Source organism: Macrosteles quadrilineatus, unplaced genomic scaffold (genome assembly GCF_028750875.1).
Source record: "Macrosteles quadrilineatus isolate MER2022 unplaced genomic scaffold, UCM_ALF_1.0 Scaffold_4__1_contigs__length_99947679, whole genome shotgun sequence".
In the NCBI taxonomy this organism is placed as follows: Eukaryota; Metazoa; Arthropoda; class Insecta; order Hemiptera; family Cicadellidae; genus Macrosteles; species Macrosteles quadrilineatus.
The window spans coordinates 62,138,038-62,158,160 of record NW_026542597.1 but is presented as its reverse complement, the minus strand read 5'-3'; the positions used below and the strand labels follow the sequence as shown (position 1 = coordinate 62,158,160).

The 20,123-nt window shown below is 33.1% G+C and overlaps 1 protein-coding gene across 1 annotated transcript; it reads left to right on the top strand.

The window, feature by feature from the left end:
* Positions 1–1,045: 1,045 nt before the first annotated feature.
* Positions 1,046–19,999, top strand: LOC128991443 (protein takeout-like). Its single transcript, XM_054414319.1, has 6 exons — positions 1,046–1,207; positions 13,788–13,883; positions 14,446–14,593; positions 15,820–15,953; positions 16,615–16,767; positions 19,768–19,999. The coding sequence occupies exons 1-6, from the start codon at positions 1,111–1,113 to the stop codon at positions 19,935–19,937; spliced, it is 798 nt and encodes a 265-aa protein (XP_054270294.1). The 5' UTR covers positions 1,046–1,110; the 3' UTR covers positions 19,938–19,999.
* The last annotated feature ends 124 nt before the right edge of the window (positions 20,000–20,123 follow it).

Genomic DNA, 20,123 nt, shown 5'->3' with positions numbered 1-20,123 from the left:
AGCCTGAAGAATATTACCTGAATATTACGTCAGAATATTACCTGGACGCGGGACCGATTTGTTTACCGTTTTGAGGTCCCTAGAGGCCAAAAACACCATCCGTTCAAATTCATATATATATATCCGTTACACGATAACTATACACGATATATCCACAGCACGATAACTCGGGCATAAATGATCCGATTTTGATGAAATTTGGTACAAACGTGTAAACCTACGTTTATTCGAACGAGTTCGCGATCCAGCATGATCGAACCATGGGAACGGGGATTTACGGGGGGTTTTATGGGGTAAATATAGATTTTTCCCACTTTTGACCCAAAAAACGTAAAATTTATCAATTTCTTTCCAAACCATTTTTTAGAGCTTAAAAAACAAATAATATAGTGTATTGAAACGTTGTTATGCGCCTAATGGTTACGGAGAAAATTAAAACCTAAGTACTTGTTAAACTTATTCTATTCAAATCGGGAATAGTATTTTTAAGTAGACATTTCAGTGTAAATCCAATCAGTTAATTGGAAATTCACTTAGTCCGCAGGTTTGCTGCGGCGGGGGTATTATATTCATGTTGTCGCTTATATTTGCGCTCAATTAATTCAATTTATCTTTATTTCAAGATACTTAAATCTACAATCAATTATGTAGATCTTTGTTGAGTAATAACATTAACTATTGAATACTGAATTATTAACAAGGGTAATATACTGTATTAATGTTGTAAGATAATAGTACAAAATAATGACAATGACAAATAATAGTGATGAATAATGATTTAAGATTTAATGAATCGTAAATTTTCACGATCTTTCAGCCAGATCTGCGTTTGATTTCCTTGTGTACTTGTTAACTTTTATGTTTCTTATATTTTTTATAAACTTATTTCTGAACGCTCATTACAGACGCGGTTGATTCAATAGCAAAGAAAGCCAAACACTGTCCAACCACATGTTTACTGGCACTATTAGCCCAGCAGCGCCTGAAGGACTTTTAAGACCCTCTACCAGTTCCCGAAACTGTTTGGACGAGAAAGTACAGGATTGTTGAGACGCTGGAGACTTTCCCTGCAGCGCAGTGGCAGTCAGGACTGATAGCAGACTAGGTAGGATGGACGTGGGGGACCGTCTTCTGGTGTTGCTGCTGGTAGTCTGTAGTCTAGTAGAACTGTGCCTCACCACACAACCCAGAGTGCTCACCAGTCAACGTAAGTCAATTTAAATTATTAATTTTTTTGAGAATTTTATTCAAATGAGATTGGAAATCAAAAAATTTTTTATGATTTAAAATATTTCATGAATAAGTTATGGTTTGTGTATGCTCATACTCATTCATGTTTTCACCGTATTTCATACATTGTGTCAAAGATGTATTGTTGCGTTTTTTTATGACGGTTAACCTAGAGTTCCCGTGCCTACCACTATAACGCGAGAGCTTGCACGGGGTAAATATTTACCTCATCAAGTTTTTTGTTTGGTTAGTAAACAACATGCAATTTGTTTGGAACACACTACAAACATTAAGGAGAATTGTATTAAACGTGTATACACTTAATTATGTGAACATATCAATAGCTTAGTGTTACCCATTAAAACAGCCAATACAAGTTTTCTACTTCGCGGTCTTCCCAGATGCTTTATTGCAATTTTAGCATAACAGGATGCCTTTTTAGGTATAATTCCATTGAACAGAAATTGTAGTGGGTAGGTACGCACTAAGAAGAATGGCAGGGATGTGCAGTGAATCCACTCTTAAAATTATTTACCATTCATACATTAATTCACACATTTCATTTGGAATTTGTCTGTATGGCTCATCTAAATTAGAAAATCTAGATAAAATACTTAAAGAACAAAAGAAAGCAATTAGAATAATAAAAACCCTACATCCAGGTACATCATGCAGGGAACATTTTAAAATGCTAAACATATTAACAGTTTATGGTCAGTTTATTTTAGACACTATTATGATATTTTTAAACAATAAGAAGGATACAATTTTAGAACAAGAAATACACCATTAAAAGACGCAAAAAAAAATGAAATCATACCCACTCACCATAGACTTGAATTTTACACAAAGAAGCCGTCTTACAAAGGAGCAAGTTATTTTAGAAAATTGCCAAAAAAATTAAAGTGTCAAATAAATAGTTCCAAATGTAAACTAAAACTAAAAACTTACTTGGTTTGCAAAGTATTATATTTCATAGAAGAGTATATGAATAATTAAGCAAATGTTAATTTAAATAGCTAAGTTGACGCTATTCAGATGTACTAACATGTACTTGTCTTGTACGAATGAAGATAGTTTTATTTGATTTGATTTGTATCTGCCATTATTGCGAAATATCTTTTATCTTAGTTCTCACTGCGGTAGTTTTAACGAACAGGCTTTATCCGAGTTTGTAGGGCTAAATATAGTTTTCTGTTTTTTTTTATAATCTTTGTTGTTTTTTACCAAAGGAATATTTATTTAAAATTATTGGTACTGGATATGACAATGAACACTAACTTGCTGCCACACTGGAGTATCTACTTTATCTCAAATCAAAAACGTTTCATAGGAGATGTACTCCACGCGGGCATTCTATGATTAATCTTGCGGTTAAGTCTAATCTACTTGAAAGCATAATTGGTTGATCAAAAAGGTTACAAAAAGATTGGAAGGATTAAAGTCTGAAAGAATTAAAGAATTCATTACAGTAATGTAGCACGTAATGAAACCCCATTTGACTAAGCAGGTGGCAAAAGGCTGTTTTCTGGACTAATTTCATGAGTATAAAGTCTATTAAAACAGTGTAGGCCTAGTATGACCAAAATATATCCAATTAACTTAAAGGGATACTCGATTAGATTGTTTAAATATCTGGCAAAGGCTAGGATACGCCCCCTCCCACTAATTAAATCATAATATCATAAACAACAGGATTTGACATTCGTATACATTCTTTAATGTTTTACATGGATAATTCAACATTAAATATTTTAGCATGTTACAAAGCTTATTTGCCATTATGCAATGAATTTGGTTGATCCAAAATAGGACAAAAAATACAAGAGATGAAGAAAGTATGAAACTTTTATAGATTATTTAGAGAAACAGGTGAAAGTGATATGTGTCTTAAGTTTGATTGAGAATTACCTAAACCTCTCTGTTGTTTGGGGCATTCCAAATTCTCCAACCCCTAAACTGTAAAGCCCCCCCCCAGCATTTTCGGATCCACCCCTGGTCAAATCTAAAGTAGTAATTTCACACTATTTGGGCAACTTAAATAGCCAGAGACTAAACTTCATATTGTTTGATTGTAAAACTGTGTAAACCCTGGTCAACTGGTCAATGTCGACCCGTCCATCAATAACATAATTACCCAATAGCTAAAGGGAAAATTTACATCTGAACCCATTATCAATTCATCTTAATTCCAAAATGTTTGTTAAAGCCTGGTAATCTTTTGTAACTTCAATAATGAGAAAGAACTTTGATTACATGTGAATTAAACAGTCAGTATGGATTAGTATGGAACATATAAACCAATATAAAAATATCGGTTTATTCTTAGTATACCTCAAAGAAGAAATATTACATCCTTAGTAATTAAAACACATTATGTAATTCAGTAATAAAGAGCCTAAAGAGTATAATCTATCATTTTTTCCACACATCAAATCAATATATATTTTGTAATGCCACCAAACTTTAAGATATCACATGTTAAGATGTACAGTAAAATAATTACCTATCAAAATATTTAATTAGAATCTTTATCAATGAACCTCCTTTGTTTATTCTGTATTTATCAATGCTTCGGTGAAAAAAATCACTAACAACGCAATATTTTGTTGAGTATTTTCAATTAGAGTTTATTGTAACAACGAATAAAAAAGTTAACGATATTGTTATTGCGTTTGTCTTGTATTTTTATAAGATTGCAATCCTCTTGACAACGTAATCTTACCAAGTGCTTGGTTGGTTATTGCTTTTGTTTCATTATTTGTGGTTAATAGACAGAAACCTCTGTTCCACCTGCAAACGACGATAAAATAAAGCTAATTATTCTATTTGTGTGTAATCAGTAAAGTGATGCAACATTATGTGAGTGAGGGATTTTTTCATCAAATAAGCGCTACATTCAAGGAACGTAGCAAACAATTTCATTGTTTATGATTGATAGTGAATGTAATCCTATTTAGGTGATGTGTGGTTAGCGCAGAACGTATAAACAATCTCCGACCAAAATAGATTCGTAACTCTATTCTGAACAAAATAAATATCTCTTGTATTTTTAAGGTCCATATTTTATAAGAAGCTTCGTCAGTACTTTGATTAAAGATAGAATCCTTAAAATATAGAATTCTCCCCTTAAAGACGTGTTATATACCAAACCTCATTATTGTGTGTATAGGTCCCAATGTTTGTGGGAATGACATTTATTACAATAACAATTCCATTTCAACATTCACTTACTTATTGGTGATTGCAAGTTTTAGTTTTAGCTCAAGCATAACCGATGGATGTTTATTTTAAAATAATAACACGGTTTTTTTTAAAGGGTCAGCATTTCTAGAGCATTTTTTTTGTATATTTTAAACTGAAGACTAAAACTCAAAATACAGTTGATAAGTTTGATCCATAGTATGTTTTTAATCCATATGACGTCGAAAGTTTTACATTATCTAGGAAATCTGGGGTCATAGTATATCAGGTTTGCTATTAAGCACTGCAGTACAAAATTATAACCGTCGAATGACAGTTTCATTACAAAGTATTTTAATTATTACATCGTAATGTAAAAACAAACAAAAAATGTCTACAGTGTATTTTGACAAACCTAATATACAATAACACAAATTCACATAGATAACTTAAAATCTAACTGCTCCATATTGTTTGAAAACATATTATCGTTCTACAGTAACTAGGAAAATACCTGATTTTAAACAACCCACGCAAAGGTAAAGCATAGCTTAGGGTTAGTTTATCCTGATACTCTATAATATTATCGCGAAGTAATTCACCGTGCTTATGTAGGTGGAAAAGCTGATAAAGCCTTACCTTGTTAAGGGTTGGTAAATATAAATCTTCGTTTATACTGTTAGGGAAGAAATATCGCTTACACAAAATATTGTGGTTGGTAAATTGCTCTCGCTGTTTAACAAGAATAACACCATGCGTCTACCTACGGCTTTTCATCTCCAGTCTTCCTACGTTGGTGAATAATGAATAGGGCAATTTGAATATCCAACTAGATTTAAGTCCTTTTCAAACATTTTAGCATTAATGTATCTAAATTATATATGTTAGGTGAATGAGTGCTATTTTGGTAAATTGTTTTATAAAACTAACATTTCCAACGCATTTTTTAATTATTTATATCAGCAAGTACATACTGTAGGGAGTTGATACTGTTTAGGTAAATTGCAGATTAAATTATGTTCCATTTTATTTTATTATGCAATTAAATGTTAATCTAGTAATATTTCTATCAATTAATTGTAAAGAATAAAGTGATTTTTGTACTGGGTATAAAAAGATTGATTTTGGACAACTAGTCGCTAATCTTATATACTAAAAAAACTTTTGCAAAACTGACAGCTAGGCTGACCATACTACTGGAACGAATTAAACGCGGTTGGTACCAAATGAAAAATATTTTCCTGTAGATGTGCAGAATCCCTTATTAAATAAAAATAGGCTAAAAATGTACAAACAATAATTTAAAATTATAAAAAAATAATGGGCCTAATGGGTTGCCATGTTGGGGACAAAATAACAACAAAATATAAACATAAAATCAAAACGGATTTAAATAAGTCCTATCAAATGTTTTATTTACAGTGTGGGTTGAAAATAGAGTAATTGTTGTTGAGCAGTTGTTAGTAAGTGATTCGATAATTACGATTCTGTTACTAAAACCAACAGCGCATGACCAAAAATAGTAGTTTACGCAACGATCACGTAAAGATAGTGTTAACGACACGAGTAGAAAATTTACGAGTGTCGTTAACACTATTTACGCTAGTTGCGTACGCTACTTTACCTACGAGCGGTTTTAATTACTAATAATCACAAACAATCACTAATTGCACCAATCGTTAACAATTAAATTGTTAAATGGCTGATTAGTTCAAGTTCGAAGCATCACAATTTTACTTCTTTTCTCTCAATCCTCGAACCTCATTGGTCAGTTACCCGTATTGATAAGTAAAACTGTGCTGTTATGTAAGTAAACAATGCTGTTATGTGAAACTTTTCAATTCAAAGAACTGAACTGAAATGGCTACTTTAAAACACGGTCGTAGGTAAAGGCATTTGTACTCCCTTGGGAGTAAGTACGCCACTGTATACCCGCAACGCATGTATTACAATCAGCTGTTTTATGCAGGTTGACGAAAAATGGTTAAATAATAATCTATGTGTCCCAGAAATAATTTAAATCGTTTAATATATTACGGAAGAGTATTAGATTTAATAACACAGAAAGGTAAGGCTGAAATAAAGTGTAACCGAGAGACGGTGTGTAACTGATCAAGATCAACTGTTTTTGACTTTTGTCAGGATTGAACCAGTAACCATGATTGTCACACTGTAACTACTCTAACCATCTACGCTTAGTATATAACCTAACTTAAGCAGCATGTAAACAACCTCGTTACACACATGCCAGGAGCACTGCACATGAGATTACCTAATATTTACAATGCTAGTCATTCAGGTAGTTTCAACTTTCAGCTCGTTGCGGTAGACACATGTCACAGTGGCTACATTACTCCAGTTGGCCACAGAGCTCGTAACTCGAGCCAAGTCCTCTTGCCAATAAACAACAATGTCGTCCGCGTGTACAGAGTCATTGTTTTAACTGTAAATTCGTGGTTGAGTTTTTTTTCGCTTTAGGGAGGTAGGCCTATATATTAGGGACATTTTCGTGGTAAAACCTAAATATGGGTCCATCCTTTTTATCATCAATTGAATTTGTAATTGGTATAATTTTTTTTCTAAAATATGTATGTGTATGTGTTTGCCTTGTTTAGGAACTGCAAGTCTCGTAAAATGTTCCATTGTTACAGAACTTTTATAAAAGCAACCATACAACAGTTAAGTAACCATAAATCAGAATTATCTCACAAACCTGCTTTACCTTAAAATGGAAAGGAATTTGTTGTACTCAAAAATTGCATCTGAGCCACTCAACTCACTTTTCAAATCATCAGCTAAATTTTAGTTTTACTTTAAAATTTATTTTGAAGGACTTTATAATTTGCACTTTTCCAAAAAGGTGTCAAATTAAGTTTTTACATCACTAATCATTCATCACATTGTTAAATACGTAAGAAAAAATAGTGTTAATATTACGTGTGAGTGTGAGTGAAAAATATTTTTGCTTACACGTGTTAAAAACTCATCATAATCGTTTTATTTTTAGTAAATATCTCATGATTAAGTTCCAGACGGTGTACAATGTTGGTCTGGGTTTCTTACCTAGACCTAATGCGACTACTAGGTACATTGGATCATCTTTATCAATACCTAAACTAACAATAGTACGCAGGGTAAAAAAAAGTCTGGAGACCCCCTGTTAATTTTTAACAGTGCATACTAGAAAAACTAAACTCGGCACACCTTTATGGCATGTTATGAAGTACTTTTTGGGCATAACCGACACTTGGTTTACACCCCCAAAATAGGGTATTTTGGGGGAAACTCAAAAAGTTCAAACGGTAAGACCCATCGGGTGACCCCTCATTTTGAAGGACCTGGCAAAATAAAACCAACAACGCAAACTAAAGGGTGTCCCAATAAGAACGCCGGATTTGAAATGTTAACTAACCATATATTTTCTCGCTAAATTTACAATATGAAACATGAATCTTAAAGCATAGTATCTCCGATTAATAGTTGAGTATTATGTCTTGTAAGTGCCAACCTGCTGAATACTGACAAGCTCGACATTTCTTGACAAAGTTTTTATTCACTTTTTCACACACTTCCTGTTGAATTCCATAAATGGCACGAATCATTTCCTTCTTCAAGTCTTGGATTGTTTGAGGGTTATTGGCGAAAACAAGCGACTTTAAATATCCCCAAAATAGTACTGAGCCAATTTATTCGAACCTATTAATCAATCTTCGGACAGATGGATCATTTGGTGCATTGTCCCGGCCGTAAATAACGCGCATCTTCCGTGCTTGTAGTGCACTTAAACTATGACAACGCGTTGTTCCGTCGTGTAGCGATTCATGACTAAAAATGGGACCTAATACAGAGAAGATCGCTGATAAATTGAGAATTCCTATTGAAATACAGATAAGGATAAGACGCTCCTCAATTCCGGCGTTCTTACTGGGACACCCTTTAGATGTCTCTATCTCAATCCAGTAAAAATGGCAGCTGATTGAAATCTTTAGAAATCAGTTGACCCACTTGATGGGTCTTACCATTTAAAATTTTTGAGTTTCTCCCAAAATCCCCCTATTTGGGGATGTACACCAAGTGGCGATTATGCCAAAAAAGTATTTCATAACATGTCATAAAGGTGTGACGAGTTTAGTTTTTCTAGTATGGGCCGTTAGAAAATTAACGTCTTAATTAAAGTCTCCAGACTTTTTACTAACCCTGTATAGTGATTAAGGTCATTCGGTGGTTGACCTTTTAACGAACCAATATGACATTTAGAGGTCAAACACCTTAGTGTTTAGTTCCTTTTTGAGGTCTTGCTTTCCGGATTACTTAACAATTGTACTATTCTAGAGGTAATACCTCGTTGCCATTGTAATCCTGTGTCGTCTGAATGGCAACCGGTTTTGACACCGTCATTGTTAATCCCAAGACAATGATTCTAGGCTGTCGCTCCTTGTAGGTCGTCAAACGTTAATATTACGTGTGAGTGTGAGTGAAAAACATTTTCATTTACACGTGTTAAAAACTCATCGTAATCGTTTTATTTTTTGTAAAAATCTCATTCCAGACTATGCACAATGTTGGTCTTGGTTTCTTACCTAGACCTAACGCGACTACAAGGTACTTAGATCATTTTTGTCAATACTTAAACTAACAATAATATCTAGTGATTAAGGTCATTCGGTGGTTGACCTTTTAACAAACCAGTATGACATCTAGAGGTCAAACACCTTAGTGTTTAGTTCCTTTTTGAGGTCTTGCTTTCCGGATTACTTAACAATTGTACTATTCTAGAGGTAATACCTCGTTGCCATTGTAATCCTGTGTCGTCTGAATGGCAACCGGTTTTGACACCGTCATTGTTAATCCCAAGACAATGATTCTAGGCTTTTGCTCCTAGGAGGTCGTCAATAAGTCTTAAAAACACATAAACGAGACAATAACCCAATAACAATAACTTTGAACATTTTAACGAAAAATTACTGAATTTTTTACTCATGCGATGCAACTAATAATCACGGCACGGCTGCCGTGTATGTCTAGATTGACCTTCCAGGGACTGACAAAGCAGCCTCATTCATAGAGAAATTATAAAAAATACAATGGAGCTGATAACAGCAATATGAAAAGTAGATGTGAAGGGGAAATCACAGTCACAGAATTTTGCAAAAATTAAAAAGAATATTATACAATAGGTTTTAGAAATGCCAAGTACCGCTAAATAATGTCTTTATCTGCATTGTACTTGTTATTTAGTTACCTGAAAGCAAATCAAATATGCTAAATAACACTAATAATAATATATTTACACGTATACTGTTTACTCACAAGACGGTAAATACATAAAAAAGATGGTAAGTGGTGATCGATTTCGATTGGACTGGAGTGAGCTGGGTCCAATCATTCGCCTATTGGGTCTGATGTTCATTGAAGTGTCCAATCGAAATCGATCACTACTTACCATCTTTTATATGTACCATCTTGTGAGTAAACAGTATAAGTGTAAATATATTATTAGACGTGTTATTTGACGCATTTGTTGTGCTTTCAAGTACAGTACCTCTAAAGCAGGGCATGCTTTTAACTGTTTACATAATATTTTATAAAAAAGCTAATTTATAAGTTAAACTTAAGGGGTATAATAACCATGCAATTAAATGTAGTTAGATCCTATTGTGTGTAAGAGATTTAGTTAAATAGGTCCACTACATTACGTCCTATGCAATATTAGTTTGATGAATGGGTTCATTCGGTAATTGAATGGGAATTACTGACCCACATTATTACTGTACAAACTTATTTATGTTTCTCAACGGTTTATTTAGCACAACGTAAAGTTTAAAAGATTTTCACAAAGGTTTGAAGGCAGCTCATTGTTATTAATTTCAATACCAAACCAAGCACCAAACATAAATACCGATATAAATTAATTTATACAGGGTTGATAAAAAGTCAAGACCCCCTCTATAGTTGTTTAAGTAAATATACAGATATATCCTTTTGGTGGTCGTGCAATCTTAGCAGGAAGTTTAATTTTATGATTTTGAAAATATTGATTGTCCCCCAAAATGGGGGGATTTTGGGGACAACTCAAAAATTTTAAACGTAGACCCCCATCAAGTGACACATCATTTTTAAGTGTTTATAAAAACTTAGAGAATGGTGAAAACCAGAGATCGCTATCTCTTCTCTATCCAAAATGGAAACCAATATTACCATTACATTGATTTTTACATTTCAGCCTTTTATTTTGGATAGAGTAGCTCTGGTTTTCATCACTCTTTAAGTTTTTGCAAACCCTTAAAAATGAGACGGCACTTGAAGGGGTTTGCATTTAAAACTTTTGAGTTGTCCCCAAAATCCCCCTTTGTGGGGTACACTCAAAAATGTCAAAATCATAAAATGAAACTTCCTGCTAGGATTGCTTGATATTTCTGTATATTAACTTAGAAAAATATTGGAGTGTCTTGACTTTTTACTCACCCTGTATACGATTATAAGGTTAAATATTCTTGAAGAGTAAATCTGCTCTTAAATAAGCTAAATCCTCCGACCTTGATAATATAATAAGATTGCAGCTCGGAAACAAGCAAACAAACTAGGTCGAATAATAAATCACTAAAAGACTATTCTTATTCGTTCTATAAATAAACTAGAGACTAGACTAAATAAAGAAGTTCGGTCAAATCCTCAGTGACGAATTGTTTTAAGATTTATCGTCGAGTTAATTCATTTCATTCGAAAACAAATTTCTCAAGGGGTTTATTCGAGTTTCTAGGTCGTCCTTGATTTTATACAACTCCAGTATTTTTAACGTTATTCAAATGTGAATATTTTGAGCAATAGCAATTGTGTGGAAGGCAACTAAACATTCTATTGGTCTATTTTATATCCGTGCTAAAGTCCTGATAAGTTGTTCATTTACTTACCAACAACTACATATTTTAAACTATGATTGCATATACATATTTTGAATTAATGCTCTTAGACATTATGCCTTTTAGGTTATAAGTTAATTTAACCTCATGCTTGTCCTTATTGGTTTAAAAATATGATAAGTTATTTTAAGGTGGCCTTATTTTAAGCAAATCAATCAGCTTCCTTGAGCTGTCAATCATCTAAGTAATCAAAAAGAGCATTTGTTTACTTTTAGGTTACATCAGTATAAAATGTTAAATAATTAATATAAAGTATTGTAAGCCTACTCGATAGTTTAAAACAAGTTAAATTATCTATCAATATTTTTCAGACATTAACTTTTTTTTATATGCCTTTAATATGACTTTCGGAATATTTTACATTGCATAAAAGCATTAAATGTTTTACGGAAAATGGTTCTCCCTAAATGTGCCTTATCTGGGTTTAAACTATAAAAAACTGAATAACCATTATAAAGTCCTATGACATAATAATTACAAAAACTTATTACTATTAATAAGTTTAGTTAGAGTTTTTTTGTACTTTAAGTCTGCAGAAAGAAGCTACATTGCAAAGGACAAGATGAAGGACCAAGCAAAGTACGCCCTGGGACTGTTCCTTTGTGCAATGTAATGCACCTGACTTTCAATATTTTCACGAATTCTCTTGAGTGTTCCTGAAAGATAGTCCTTGCCCTCAATATATACTGAAAAAAACACTTTTCCCATGAGCAATCCTACTATTAAGTACACGCAAAGTCTCACTGCCATCTTTCTTGCATTTCAACCAGGGTGTGTTCTTTTTTCGCTAGTGAGGAAGCCCCTAACTTAATGATGTACAAGTATTGTCCTTATACCTCATTTAAACGTCGTAAAATTTTTGAGAGTACATGAAAATCGGATTTTAAGAACTCAAAAATTTAACATAGTTCTTTAGTTGCCTACACAGTAATTACCTTTGACTATTATATCATAGTCAATGGTAATACTTTATATACTAACACTGACACCCAATATCAATTCGTTTTAAATGTTTTATTAACTTCCTACATACTAAAATCATAATTATTTTTGTTCCATAAAGTAAGTAGTAATATAATCAATTTGAATATAAAAATGCACTATGTAAACATGTAAGCGAACCTGGAATGTTAATTAAATCTCGTTACTATGACATAATGTTTACGCTTCAGAAGAAAATTTTTAGCCATGATGTACGGTTCAAAAAGTGTTTTCCCAATGATTCCCATTGCATAGAACTGTATACGTATGCCATGGACAAAAACTAAATAACATATAATTGTTAATTATTTTGGAAAAAAGGTCCTATGTTTTTACACAAAAGCAGTAACGAATAATCACAAGGAATCTAAGATACAAAACGTATAAAATAAGCCCAACCAAACGGTAACCAAAATAAATCCTTTGTCGTTTAAATCACCCATCAATCATTACACACTCACCTAATGAACAACGAACAATGAACTCGTCAAGGATTAGTTCCTCGGTCGAGTGACCCTGAATGAACGAGAACGAATTCGGAAGTGATTACATTCAAATACGTAAAGCTATTCTCGGATAGAGAAAGTTGTTGCGTAGATTACGTGATCGAGGAAGAAAGCGGGGAAAGTGACGGCTAAGACGGCATTCCTGCAGCTGGACCGGGCATAGAGTAATCCAACCTGGGCTGACCCATAGAGTAATGCTGTAACGCGGCGTCATAGTGACGAGTGTATAATAAACACTAGGTCATATATCGCAGCTACAAAAAGACGCTTGGAACTGTGGAACTTTTGTAAATTGCACTTAAATTAGTAGTTGTTTTTGTGAACACGTTATAATGTGTAATTTATACATTTTGACAACTTTTTTTAGTTACTTTGGGTATTTTATGCCATTAGCATTTTTTTAGAGGACTGTTCAAAAACCTTTCTAATTTAACCATTTTATTGATGGCATAATCAGGTGTCCAACTACAAATGGCATCTAAGTCCAAAATCCATTATCACGCTTGGGAACGAGCAATCTTTGTATTTTAAAAGGGACATTCCAAATACTCGGCTACCAAGTAAATAAGTACGCTTTAAACACAGAAGAGATGTTAAAGATGTTGTAATTTTTAAAAGTTGTGTGTAAAGGTTGTACAATTGAATTAGCTCAAACTAATATTGTATTAGCTATTAAAGTTAGAAATTTACTCTCAAGACTCAAATCGTTTTGTTTATTCCTCACTGGAAATCTTTTATTGTCTATCAAATTTGATTGTTGTTTGGGGTTGATAATGCACAGGTAATTTAACAGTGGTATAACAGTGGATAACAGTGGTAATTTTATGCTTGGATAAAACTTTGTTTCTATTTCTGACGTTATTGTTCTAAGATAATTGTTTTAGTGCACGTTATAAGATGACTAACTTTATGTATGGAAATTGTTTGTCATGTATATTATAGAATAATTGTTTGTTTGATTTTCTAGCTGAATGGCTCAAGAAACCATGTCGACGAAAAGATCCAAACTTAAACCAATGTTTGAAGGACCTGTTCCAGGGCATGTTCCCTTACATGGCAAAAGGTAAATATACTTTAATTATTTAGATTCGTTTAAAATTTGAAGGTTCTGATCATGTCTAAAATGTTTTATTCGTCAGTGCCTAATATGATCTATAAAGTTTCTGCATTGGACTCCAACCCATAGATTTACTACTGTATTCTAAATTTAGTTCATTAACTTGGTGTATTGAATTTTACTTATCGCTCAAAATAATTATATTGGTGTTTTCAATAAAATAATAGTACGCATCAAATTAAACCGCAGGAAAAGCTGTTTTATAAAGTTATCAAAAGGTTTAATTCCGACGAAATGTCTTGTATAATCACAAAACATAACATCTAGTTCAAACTTTAAATCTGACAAGGTGAATAAGTGCTCTGAACTTCAAAGTCGATATATACATTTACATGTCAAAACATATTGTACATTATTTTATGGTAAAATAATAAGGAATCGCTATACAAATTAATGATAAATTATGTTGATAGAGCTAACTATGACGAATCTGAGCCTGTTCAGCTAATCAGTTACAATTTGACAAGCCACATTGAATCAGTACTTGTAATTTTCATTTTCTCCATAGGTATCCCAGAAGTAGGGATCCCCAGGTTTGAGCCCCTCTACATCGAGAAGATATTTATCAGCAAAGGCCACGGTGCGGTCACACTCGCTGGTAACTTCGACAAACTCCACGCTCACGGTCCCAGCAACTCCACCACTAGGGCGGTCAGGTGAGCATGAAACGAAGCGTTCCAATACGGATACTCATGTTAATGAAACTGCATACTAAGTAGCTTACTAATAACGTACTACTATCAACAAGATGTAACGGAACCCCATGCTTGAATCAAAAGTTACCTAAACGTACCTCAGCGAATTAAATAGGTGATGGTGTTTTAGGTAAGGTACTTTCCAAAGCCTTTGATTCTTATAAGGCAACCACATCATAGACTCAGTAGATGAGTCAGTGTTCCCTCTTACTCCTGACAGAACCTATAATTCATCACAAGCACCAAATTCTTAAGGCGAGAATTCCCGTTAAAATCCAAATACTTCATTCGATTAGGGTTATCTCTGTAACATCCCTTTTCCAGCTGTTCTAATTAACATTTTACGATTGAAGTGTAATTTAAAAGCTTATGATTTAGTGGAGGTATGAATAGTAATCAAAAGGCCATTTCCTTTAGGGCTTCACCCTAGTAGCCTTTTGATTTACCTTTACTTTAAAAGTGGTGTCAAAGATCCAGAGATCCTGGCCAACTTTTGTATAACTACGGATTTCAATGTGAATTATAATTTAACAGCTGTTCGTCCCTCGAGTGCTCCGCTGCTCCTAAAATTCTTGGCGAGCTTTATCAACAATCTCACTTCTGGCTATAAAGTCCAAGTAGTTATTTAACCAGATTATTTAGATGGAAGGGCCAAACACATTCTTGCTCTTCATTTTCTTAATGCCTTACAGATTCTTCTTCAGAATCAAAGTGTTAAATACAAATTTAAAATCGTATTACAAGGTCACTGGATTCTACCTTCCTATTAGACAACATAATATTTTTTGTAATTCAGTCATTTTGTAAACGAATACTTAATTGGCCTTTTCTTGGAAAGGAAGTTTTTACACTCATCTAATTGTGATAAGTGATTATTGTCAATGCACTTCTGAACTTTAGCACTTCACAAAGTCTATATTCTTAACCTTCATCATCGGTCATGGAACTAGTACTTAGGAAAAGGTCTTGTTAAACGTAGACTCTATGCTAAATCAATAGCCAATCAAATCAAAATATAAACTAAGGCTAAAATTTAAGTATCTTCCAAATTCCAAAATCATTACACGTGGTCTACGTAAAAAATGTATGTGACTACAAAGATATGACCAACTTACCCAAAACAAATAGTATTTAAGAGCAAACTACTCTTAACCTATGTAAGATCAACTTTGGACCCTTTTTCGCAGATTGGACGTTGACAAAGGACGGTTGGACATCAGCCTACACATCCCGGTGATCCGCACAGAGTCAAAGTACGACCTTAGAGGAAACATTCTGCTGCTGCCCATAGTAGGGGTGGGGGACGCAAGACTGCTGCTTAGTAAGGACTATATTGGACACAGCTCTTAAACTTATAAAACGTTGATAGTAGGCTTATATATGATTCGAAATAATAGGATTTGACTTTACAAATTATAATTAATTATACAAATTATAGTAAGGTGTATTCAACCCAACCAGAATTTACCTATTGTTGAATTTTAGTAGGGGTAAGATGATGACAGTGAGGACGGATGAGTTTGTACTACTAATGTATATAACAATTATGAACTCAACTGTAGTCACACCACTTTACGATGTTTTTCGATCTATTCTAGTTTAGTTTACGTTGGCCTTTACAATATTAGATGCACTGTATGATAGGTTTTCAAAACATATTTTCACTTATTCGTTTGTTTATGCCTACATAATGTTATGATAATGACTAACCAAGACTGTCCATCTTCGTATACAATACCCTGTCTGTGTGTATTCCGGAATACTCGCTTTTTAACTAAGTCTAAATTGCTGTTTTATTTGCTATATAAATTACCAATCATCCGGTAAACCACTATGTAAGCTTAAGGGATCTTAAACGTATAGCATAATTAAGGTAAAGGTCAGTACATGAACATGCTTGGTCCAAAAATCCAACGGATAACCATATCTACTTTTAATTTTAATTTTTATAATATATGACCTACTAACTTTATTATAATTAGGGAACGTGACAACTGATGTATACATGAAGGTGGTGTTCCCCAAGCTTCCAACAGGGCAGGAGGTGATGGCCGTAACTGATATGAAGGTGGACTTCAGAATGTCCAACGTGAGAGTCCATCTGGACAACCTCTTCAACGGAAACAAAGTTCTCGGTAAGGACAGTAAAATATACTAAGTTTCGCAACCAATCCAAGTTACATGCATTTAGACGCGAAAGATTTATATAAAATTTGGTGCAGAATCACATTCCATTGCAACTTTTTCCTGCTCAGACGGTAAATTTACCAATACTTGACAAACCGTTGACATTAAAGAAAATTAACTTCCTATGCTCTTTAAGCCAAACTGAGACTACACGTTTATATGTAACGTTTCTGAAGATGCTTTCTAATCATGTTCCAAACCCAAATCATATTAAGTTTTCCCATAAAGCATTTGACTAACACTCTCTCTTCTCCTTTAAAAAATACCACTGGCGTAGACAAAAAAAAAACTAGGTAATTATATTATATATCATGTTCTGGGAAGATATTAATTATCTCTATACTTTAAAATTGTTGTTTAAACTTAGACAAAAAATATGGATTTTCAGTTTTAAATTCACAAAATGTATCAGAATTAATTGGAGTTACTTTCTCACTACTCCTGCGTTTTTTCAACAATCAGTAGTACGAAATATTGACAGGAGTATGCAATTGTTATATTATTAGTCAGCTGTACCAGCTTTATTTATTTCAAGGTACAAAACAGACACAATACATACATACGGGATCGAAAAATCTTGGGGATGAATTATTCAAACAGTGTGTTGACTAGAATTTGATTTAGCAAGTAGTAAAGCATTATAGCCAGCTTGACTGAAAGACATTCAATGTTTACAAACAGCTGTTAATGAATTACGAACTTTATGGTGCGGGCCCAGTAAACAGCAAACTTCTCTTAGAACAGGAAATCTGTGTTCTCATCAAATTATCTGACCAACGAATGTAGACGTGAATTTTAAAGTTGAAGGAGTAGTTCCAGATAACGCTTAGAGAGTTAATTACGTTAGTAGGAAGTAATAATGTTACTAGTCTTAGAAATGTGGTGTAGTTATTTTTCCCCCAAAGAAATACAACCGATTACTTAACTAACTAAACACTAAATTATAACTGACGTAACTTTCCGCTGAAAGAGTTTGAACAGTTCGAAGGGAAATATAGGAATTCAGACCTAGTTAGGATTTTATGCAGAACACAAATCAAATGAGTATGAATATTCCAACGAGTATTCATAGTACAAATATTTGTAACGTGTACTTTTGTACCTACTTCAGACATAATAAAACGAATAAGCTAAAGTGGAAGCTGTATACCTTAAGCCCAATATTAGAAGAAAATTATCTTACAAAGTTACAATTTTGGTAGTTTGTTTTTAATATATTCTATTCAATGTATTCTTATATTTTGTCAATAAAATATGAACTAGAGGTTTAACTTGACAAACACTTATTAAAATATTAACTAAACAATATTTTACTTGCAGGCTAAATTGAAGATAACAATTCAATATCCAGAATAATTAGTTTATAAAATCGTAGAAATTGTGTGAGCGAACTACAACAAAGGTTTGAAATTATTTCCAATTTACCTTAATATCCATTTTACACTTCGTGGAATTCCAATAGCGTATTATATTCTAGAAATTCGTTCCTAGATATTAAAATCATCACTGAACGCTCAATCATCATTTAACGCCAATATAAGCTTCAAAATTGCTGGAATATTAATTTATAAGCTCTTTCAAATTTGTTTTAATACCCAGAACGCGTTTACCCGACCCAGTTTCCACTGCAATAGTTAATTAACAAGATACAGTATAGGATTTGTTCGAGCTCCACCCATGCAATAACCAATTCGGCTTAGTTTAGTGAGTAGTTAACGCTCAACGCCTTTCTAGAACAGAATGTAAATACTGTATCTAGTTTGTAACTAATGAATACTTGTTTAAATCATTGAATATTTATAAACTAACTTCAAACGAAAGTACATTTACATGTTAAAATGTAATGTAAAAATATCACGGTGGAAACTACTGCATTTAGCTTAACACTTTGTCATTGGTTTTCGATTAGTTGTTTTCTGTTCTACATTGTTGTTACTCAATCGACTGCAAAGGTATTTAGGTAGCTAGGTATTTTTCTTCGTCTATTTATAGATTCAGGAAAAATATTATTTAATAACCATACATTTATTAAAACTTTGTGATCCCTTTCTAGATCTGAAAGAAAATACATTAGAACACATGATTTTTTTAATAGTTACGTCGGTTTTAGGGTTAATATATCTTCAATGGAGGTTTATAATGTGTATTCATTTTTTTTTCAAAATCACCAATATTCTATTAAGTTTTGAGACAATAATATTATTAACTTGTGTATTTTATTAAGTTGTGTCTCTTGTGCAGATTCTTCATTTTAGTAAACTTAGTGTGATCTACCATGTGGTATTGGTTTTTGTTCATTGAAATTTAAAGGTTTTCCAGTTGATTAAAAAATTAGGTTTTTTGAGTACAGCTAAATTTAAAAATGTAGATCACGATTCTTAGAATTAAAAATCTGTACGAGAAGAATGGGAGACATATACAAATACAAATACAAATACAAATATATTTATTATGAAAATTACAACAGCTTGGCCTCACCAAGTTTATAAAACTTGTCGGTGAGGTCCAATTGATACAATATAAGGCTAACAAACAAATAATTTACATTTTTTTTCTTTTTTTGAACAAAGATTTCTTAATATTTCTACGGCGGTTTGTGGCAGGCACTTTAACTTAAAACAAAGTAGTTGGCAGCACACTAAAAAATCTAAAATGTTGTGACATAAATATTGCTTTACAATCTACGGAATTCTTTTGGATTACTCATATTTGGTCCTCTTTGTTTTTTATGGTTCGTAGACCATGTTTGAACTGTTTGTTTGTTTGCACAGCAGACTGGCAAACATATGAATATATGGTTTAACAATATAGGTATGCAACTAAATTCTGACAAGAGTAGGATCTGTAAAGAACTGAGTCCAACTAATATCATGTAGTTTATGTAATAACGTATAATCTCCTCCTATCAATTATTCTTTATCTTCTCTAATCTCTACGCATGTATGTAGGACACACGGTCAACAATTTCCTCAACAAGAACGCTATGGAGGTGGTAGACGAACTCAAGGACAACGTCGGAGACGCTCTGACGGAAGTCTTCAAGAAGATTATGAACGATGCCTTTGGCCGAATCCCCACAAAGTTTTGGCTTCCAGAGGACGACGATGTCAGTGAATAGTTGCCTACCCTTCCTGTACATACCCCTAAACATTTAAGTGTTAAATATATTTTTTGTTTTTTGTAACTTGTTATCTGTTTGCCTTTTTCTTTAGTGTATAAGGGTCCTTGAGGAATGTTCACTAATTGGTTATGAGATTTAATAGTTTATCCTCAGAGACTCTGAGGTTTATCCTAGGACGATCCT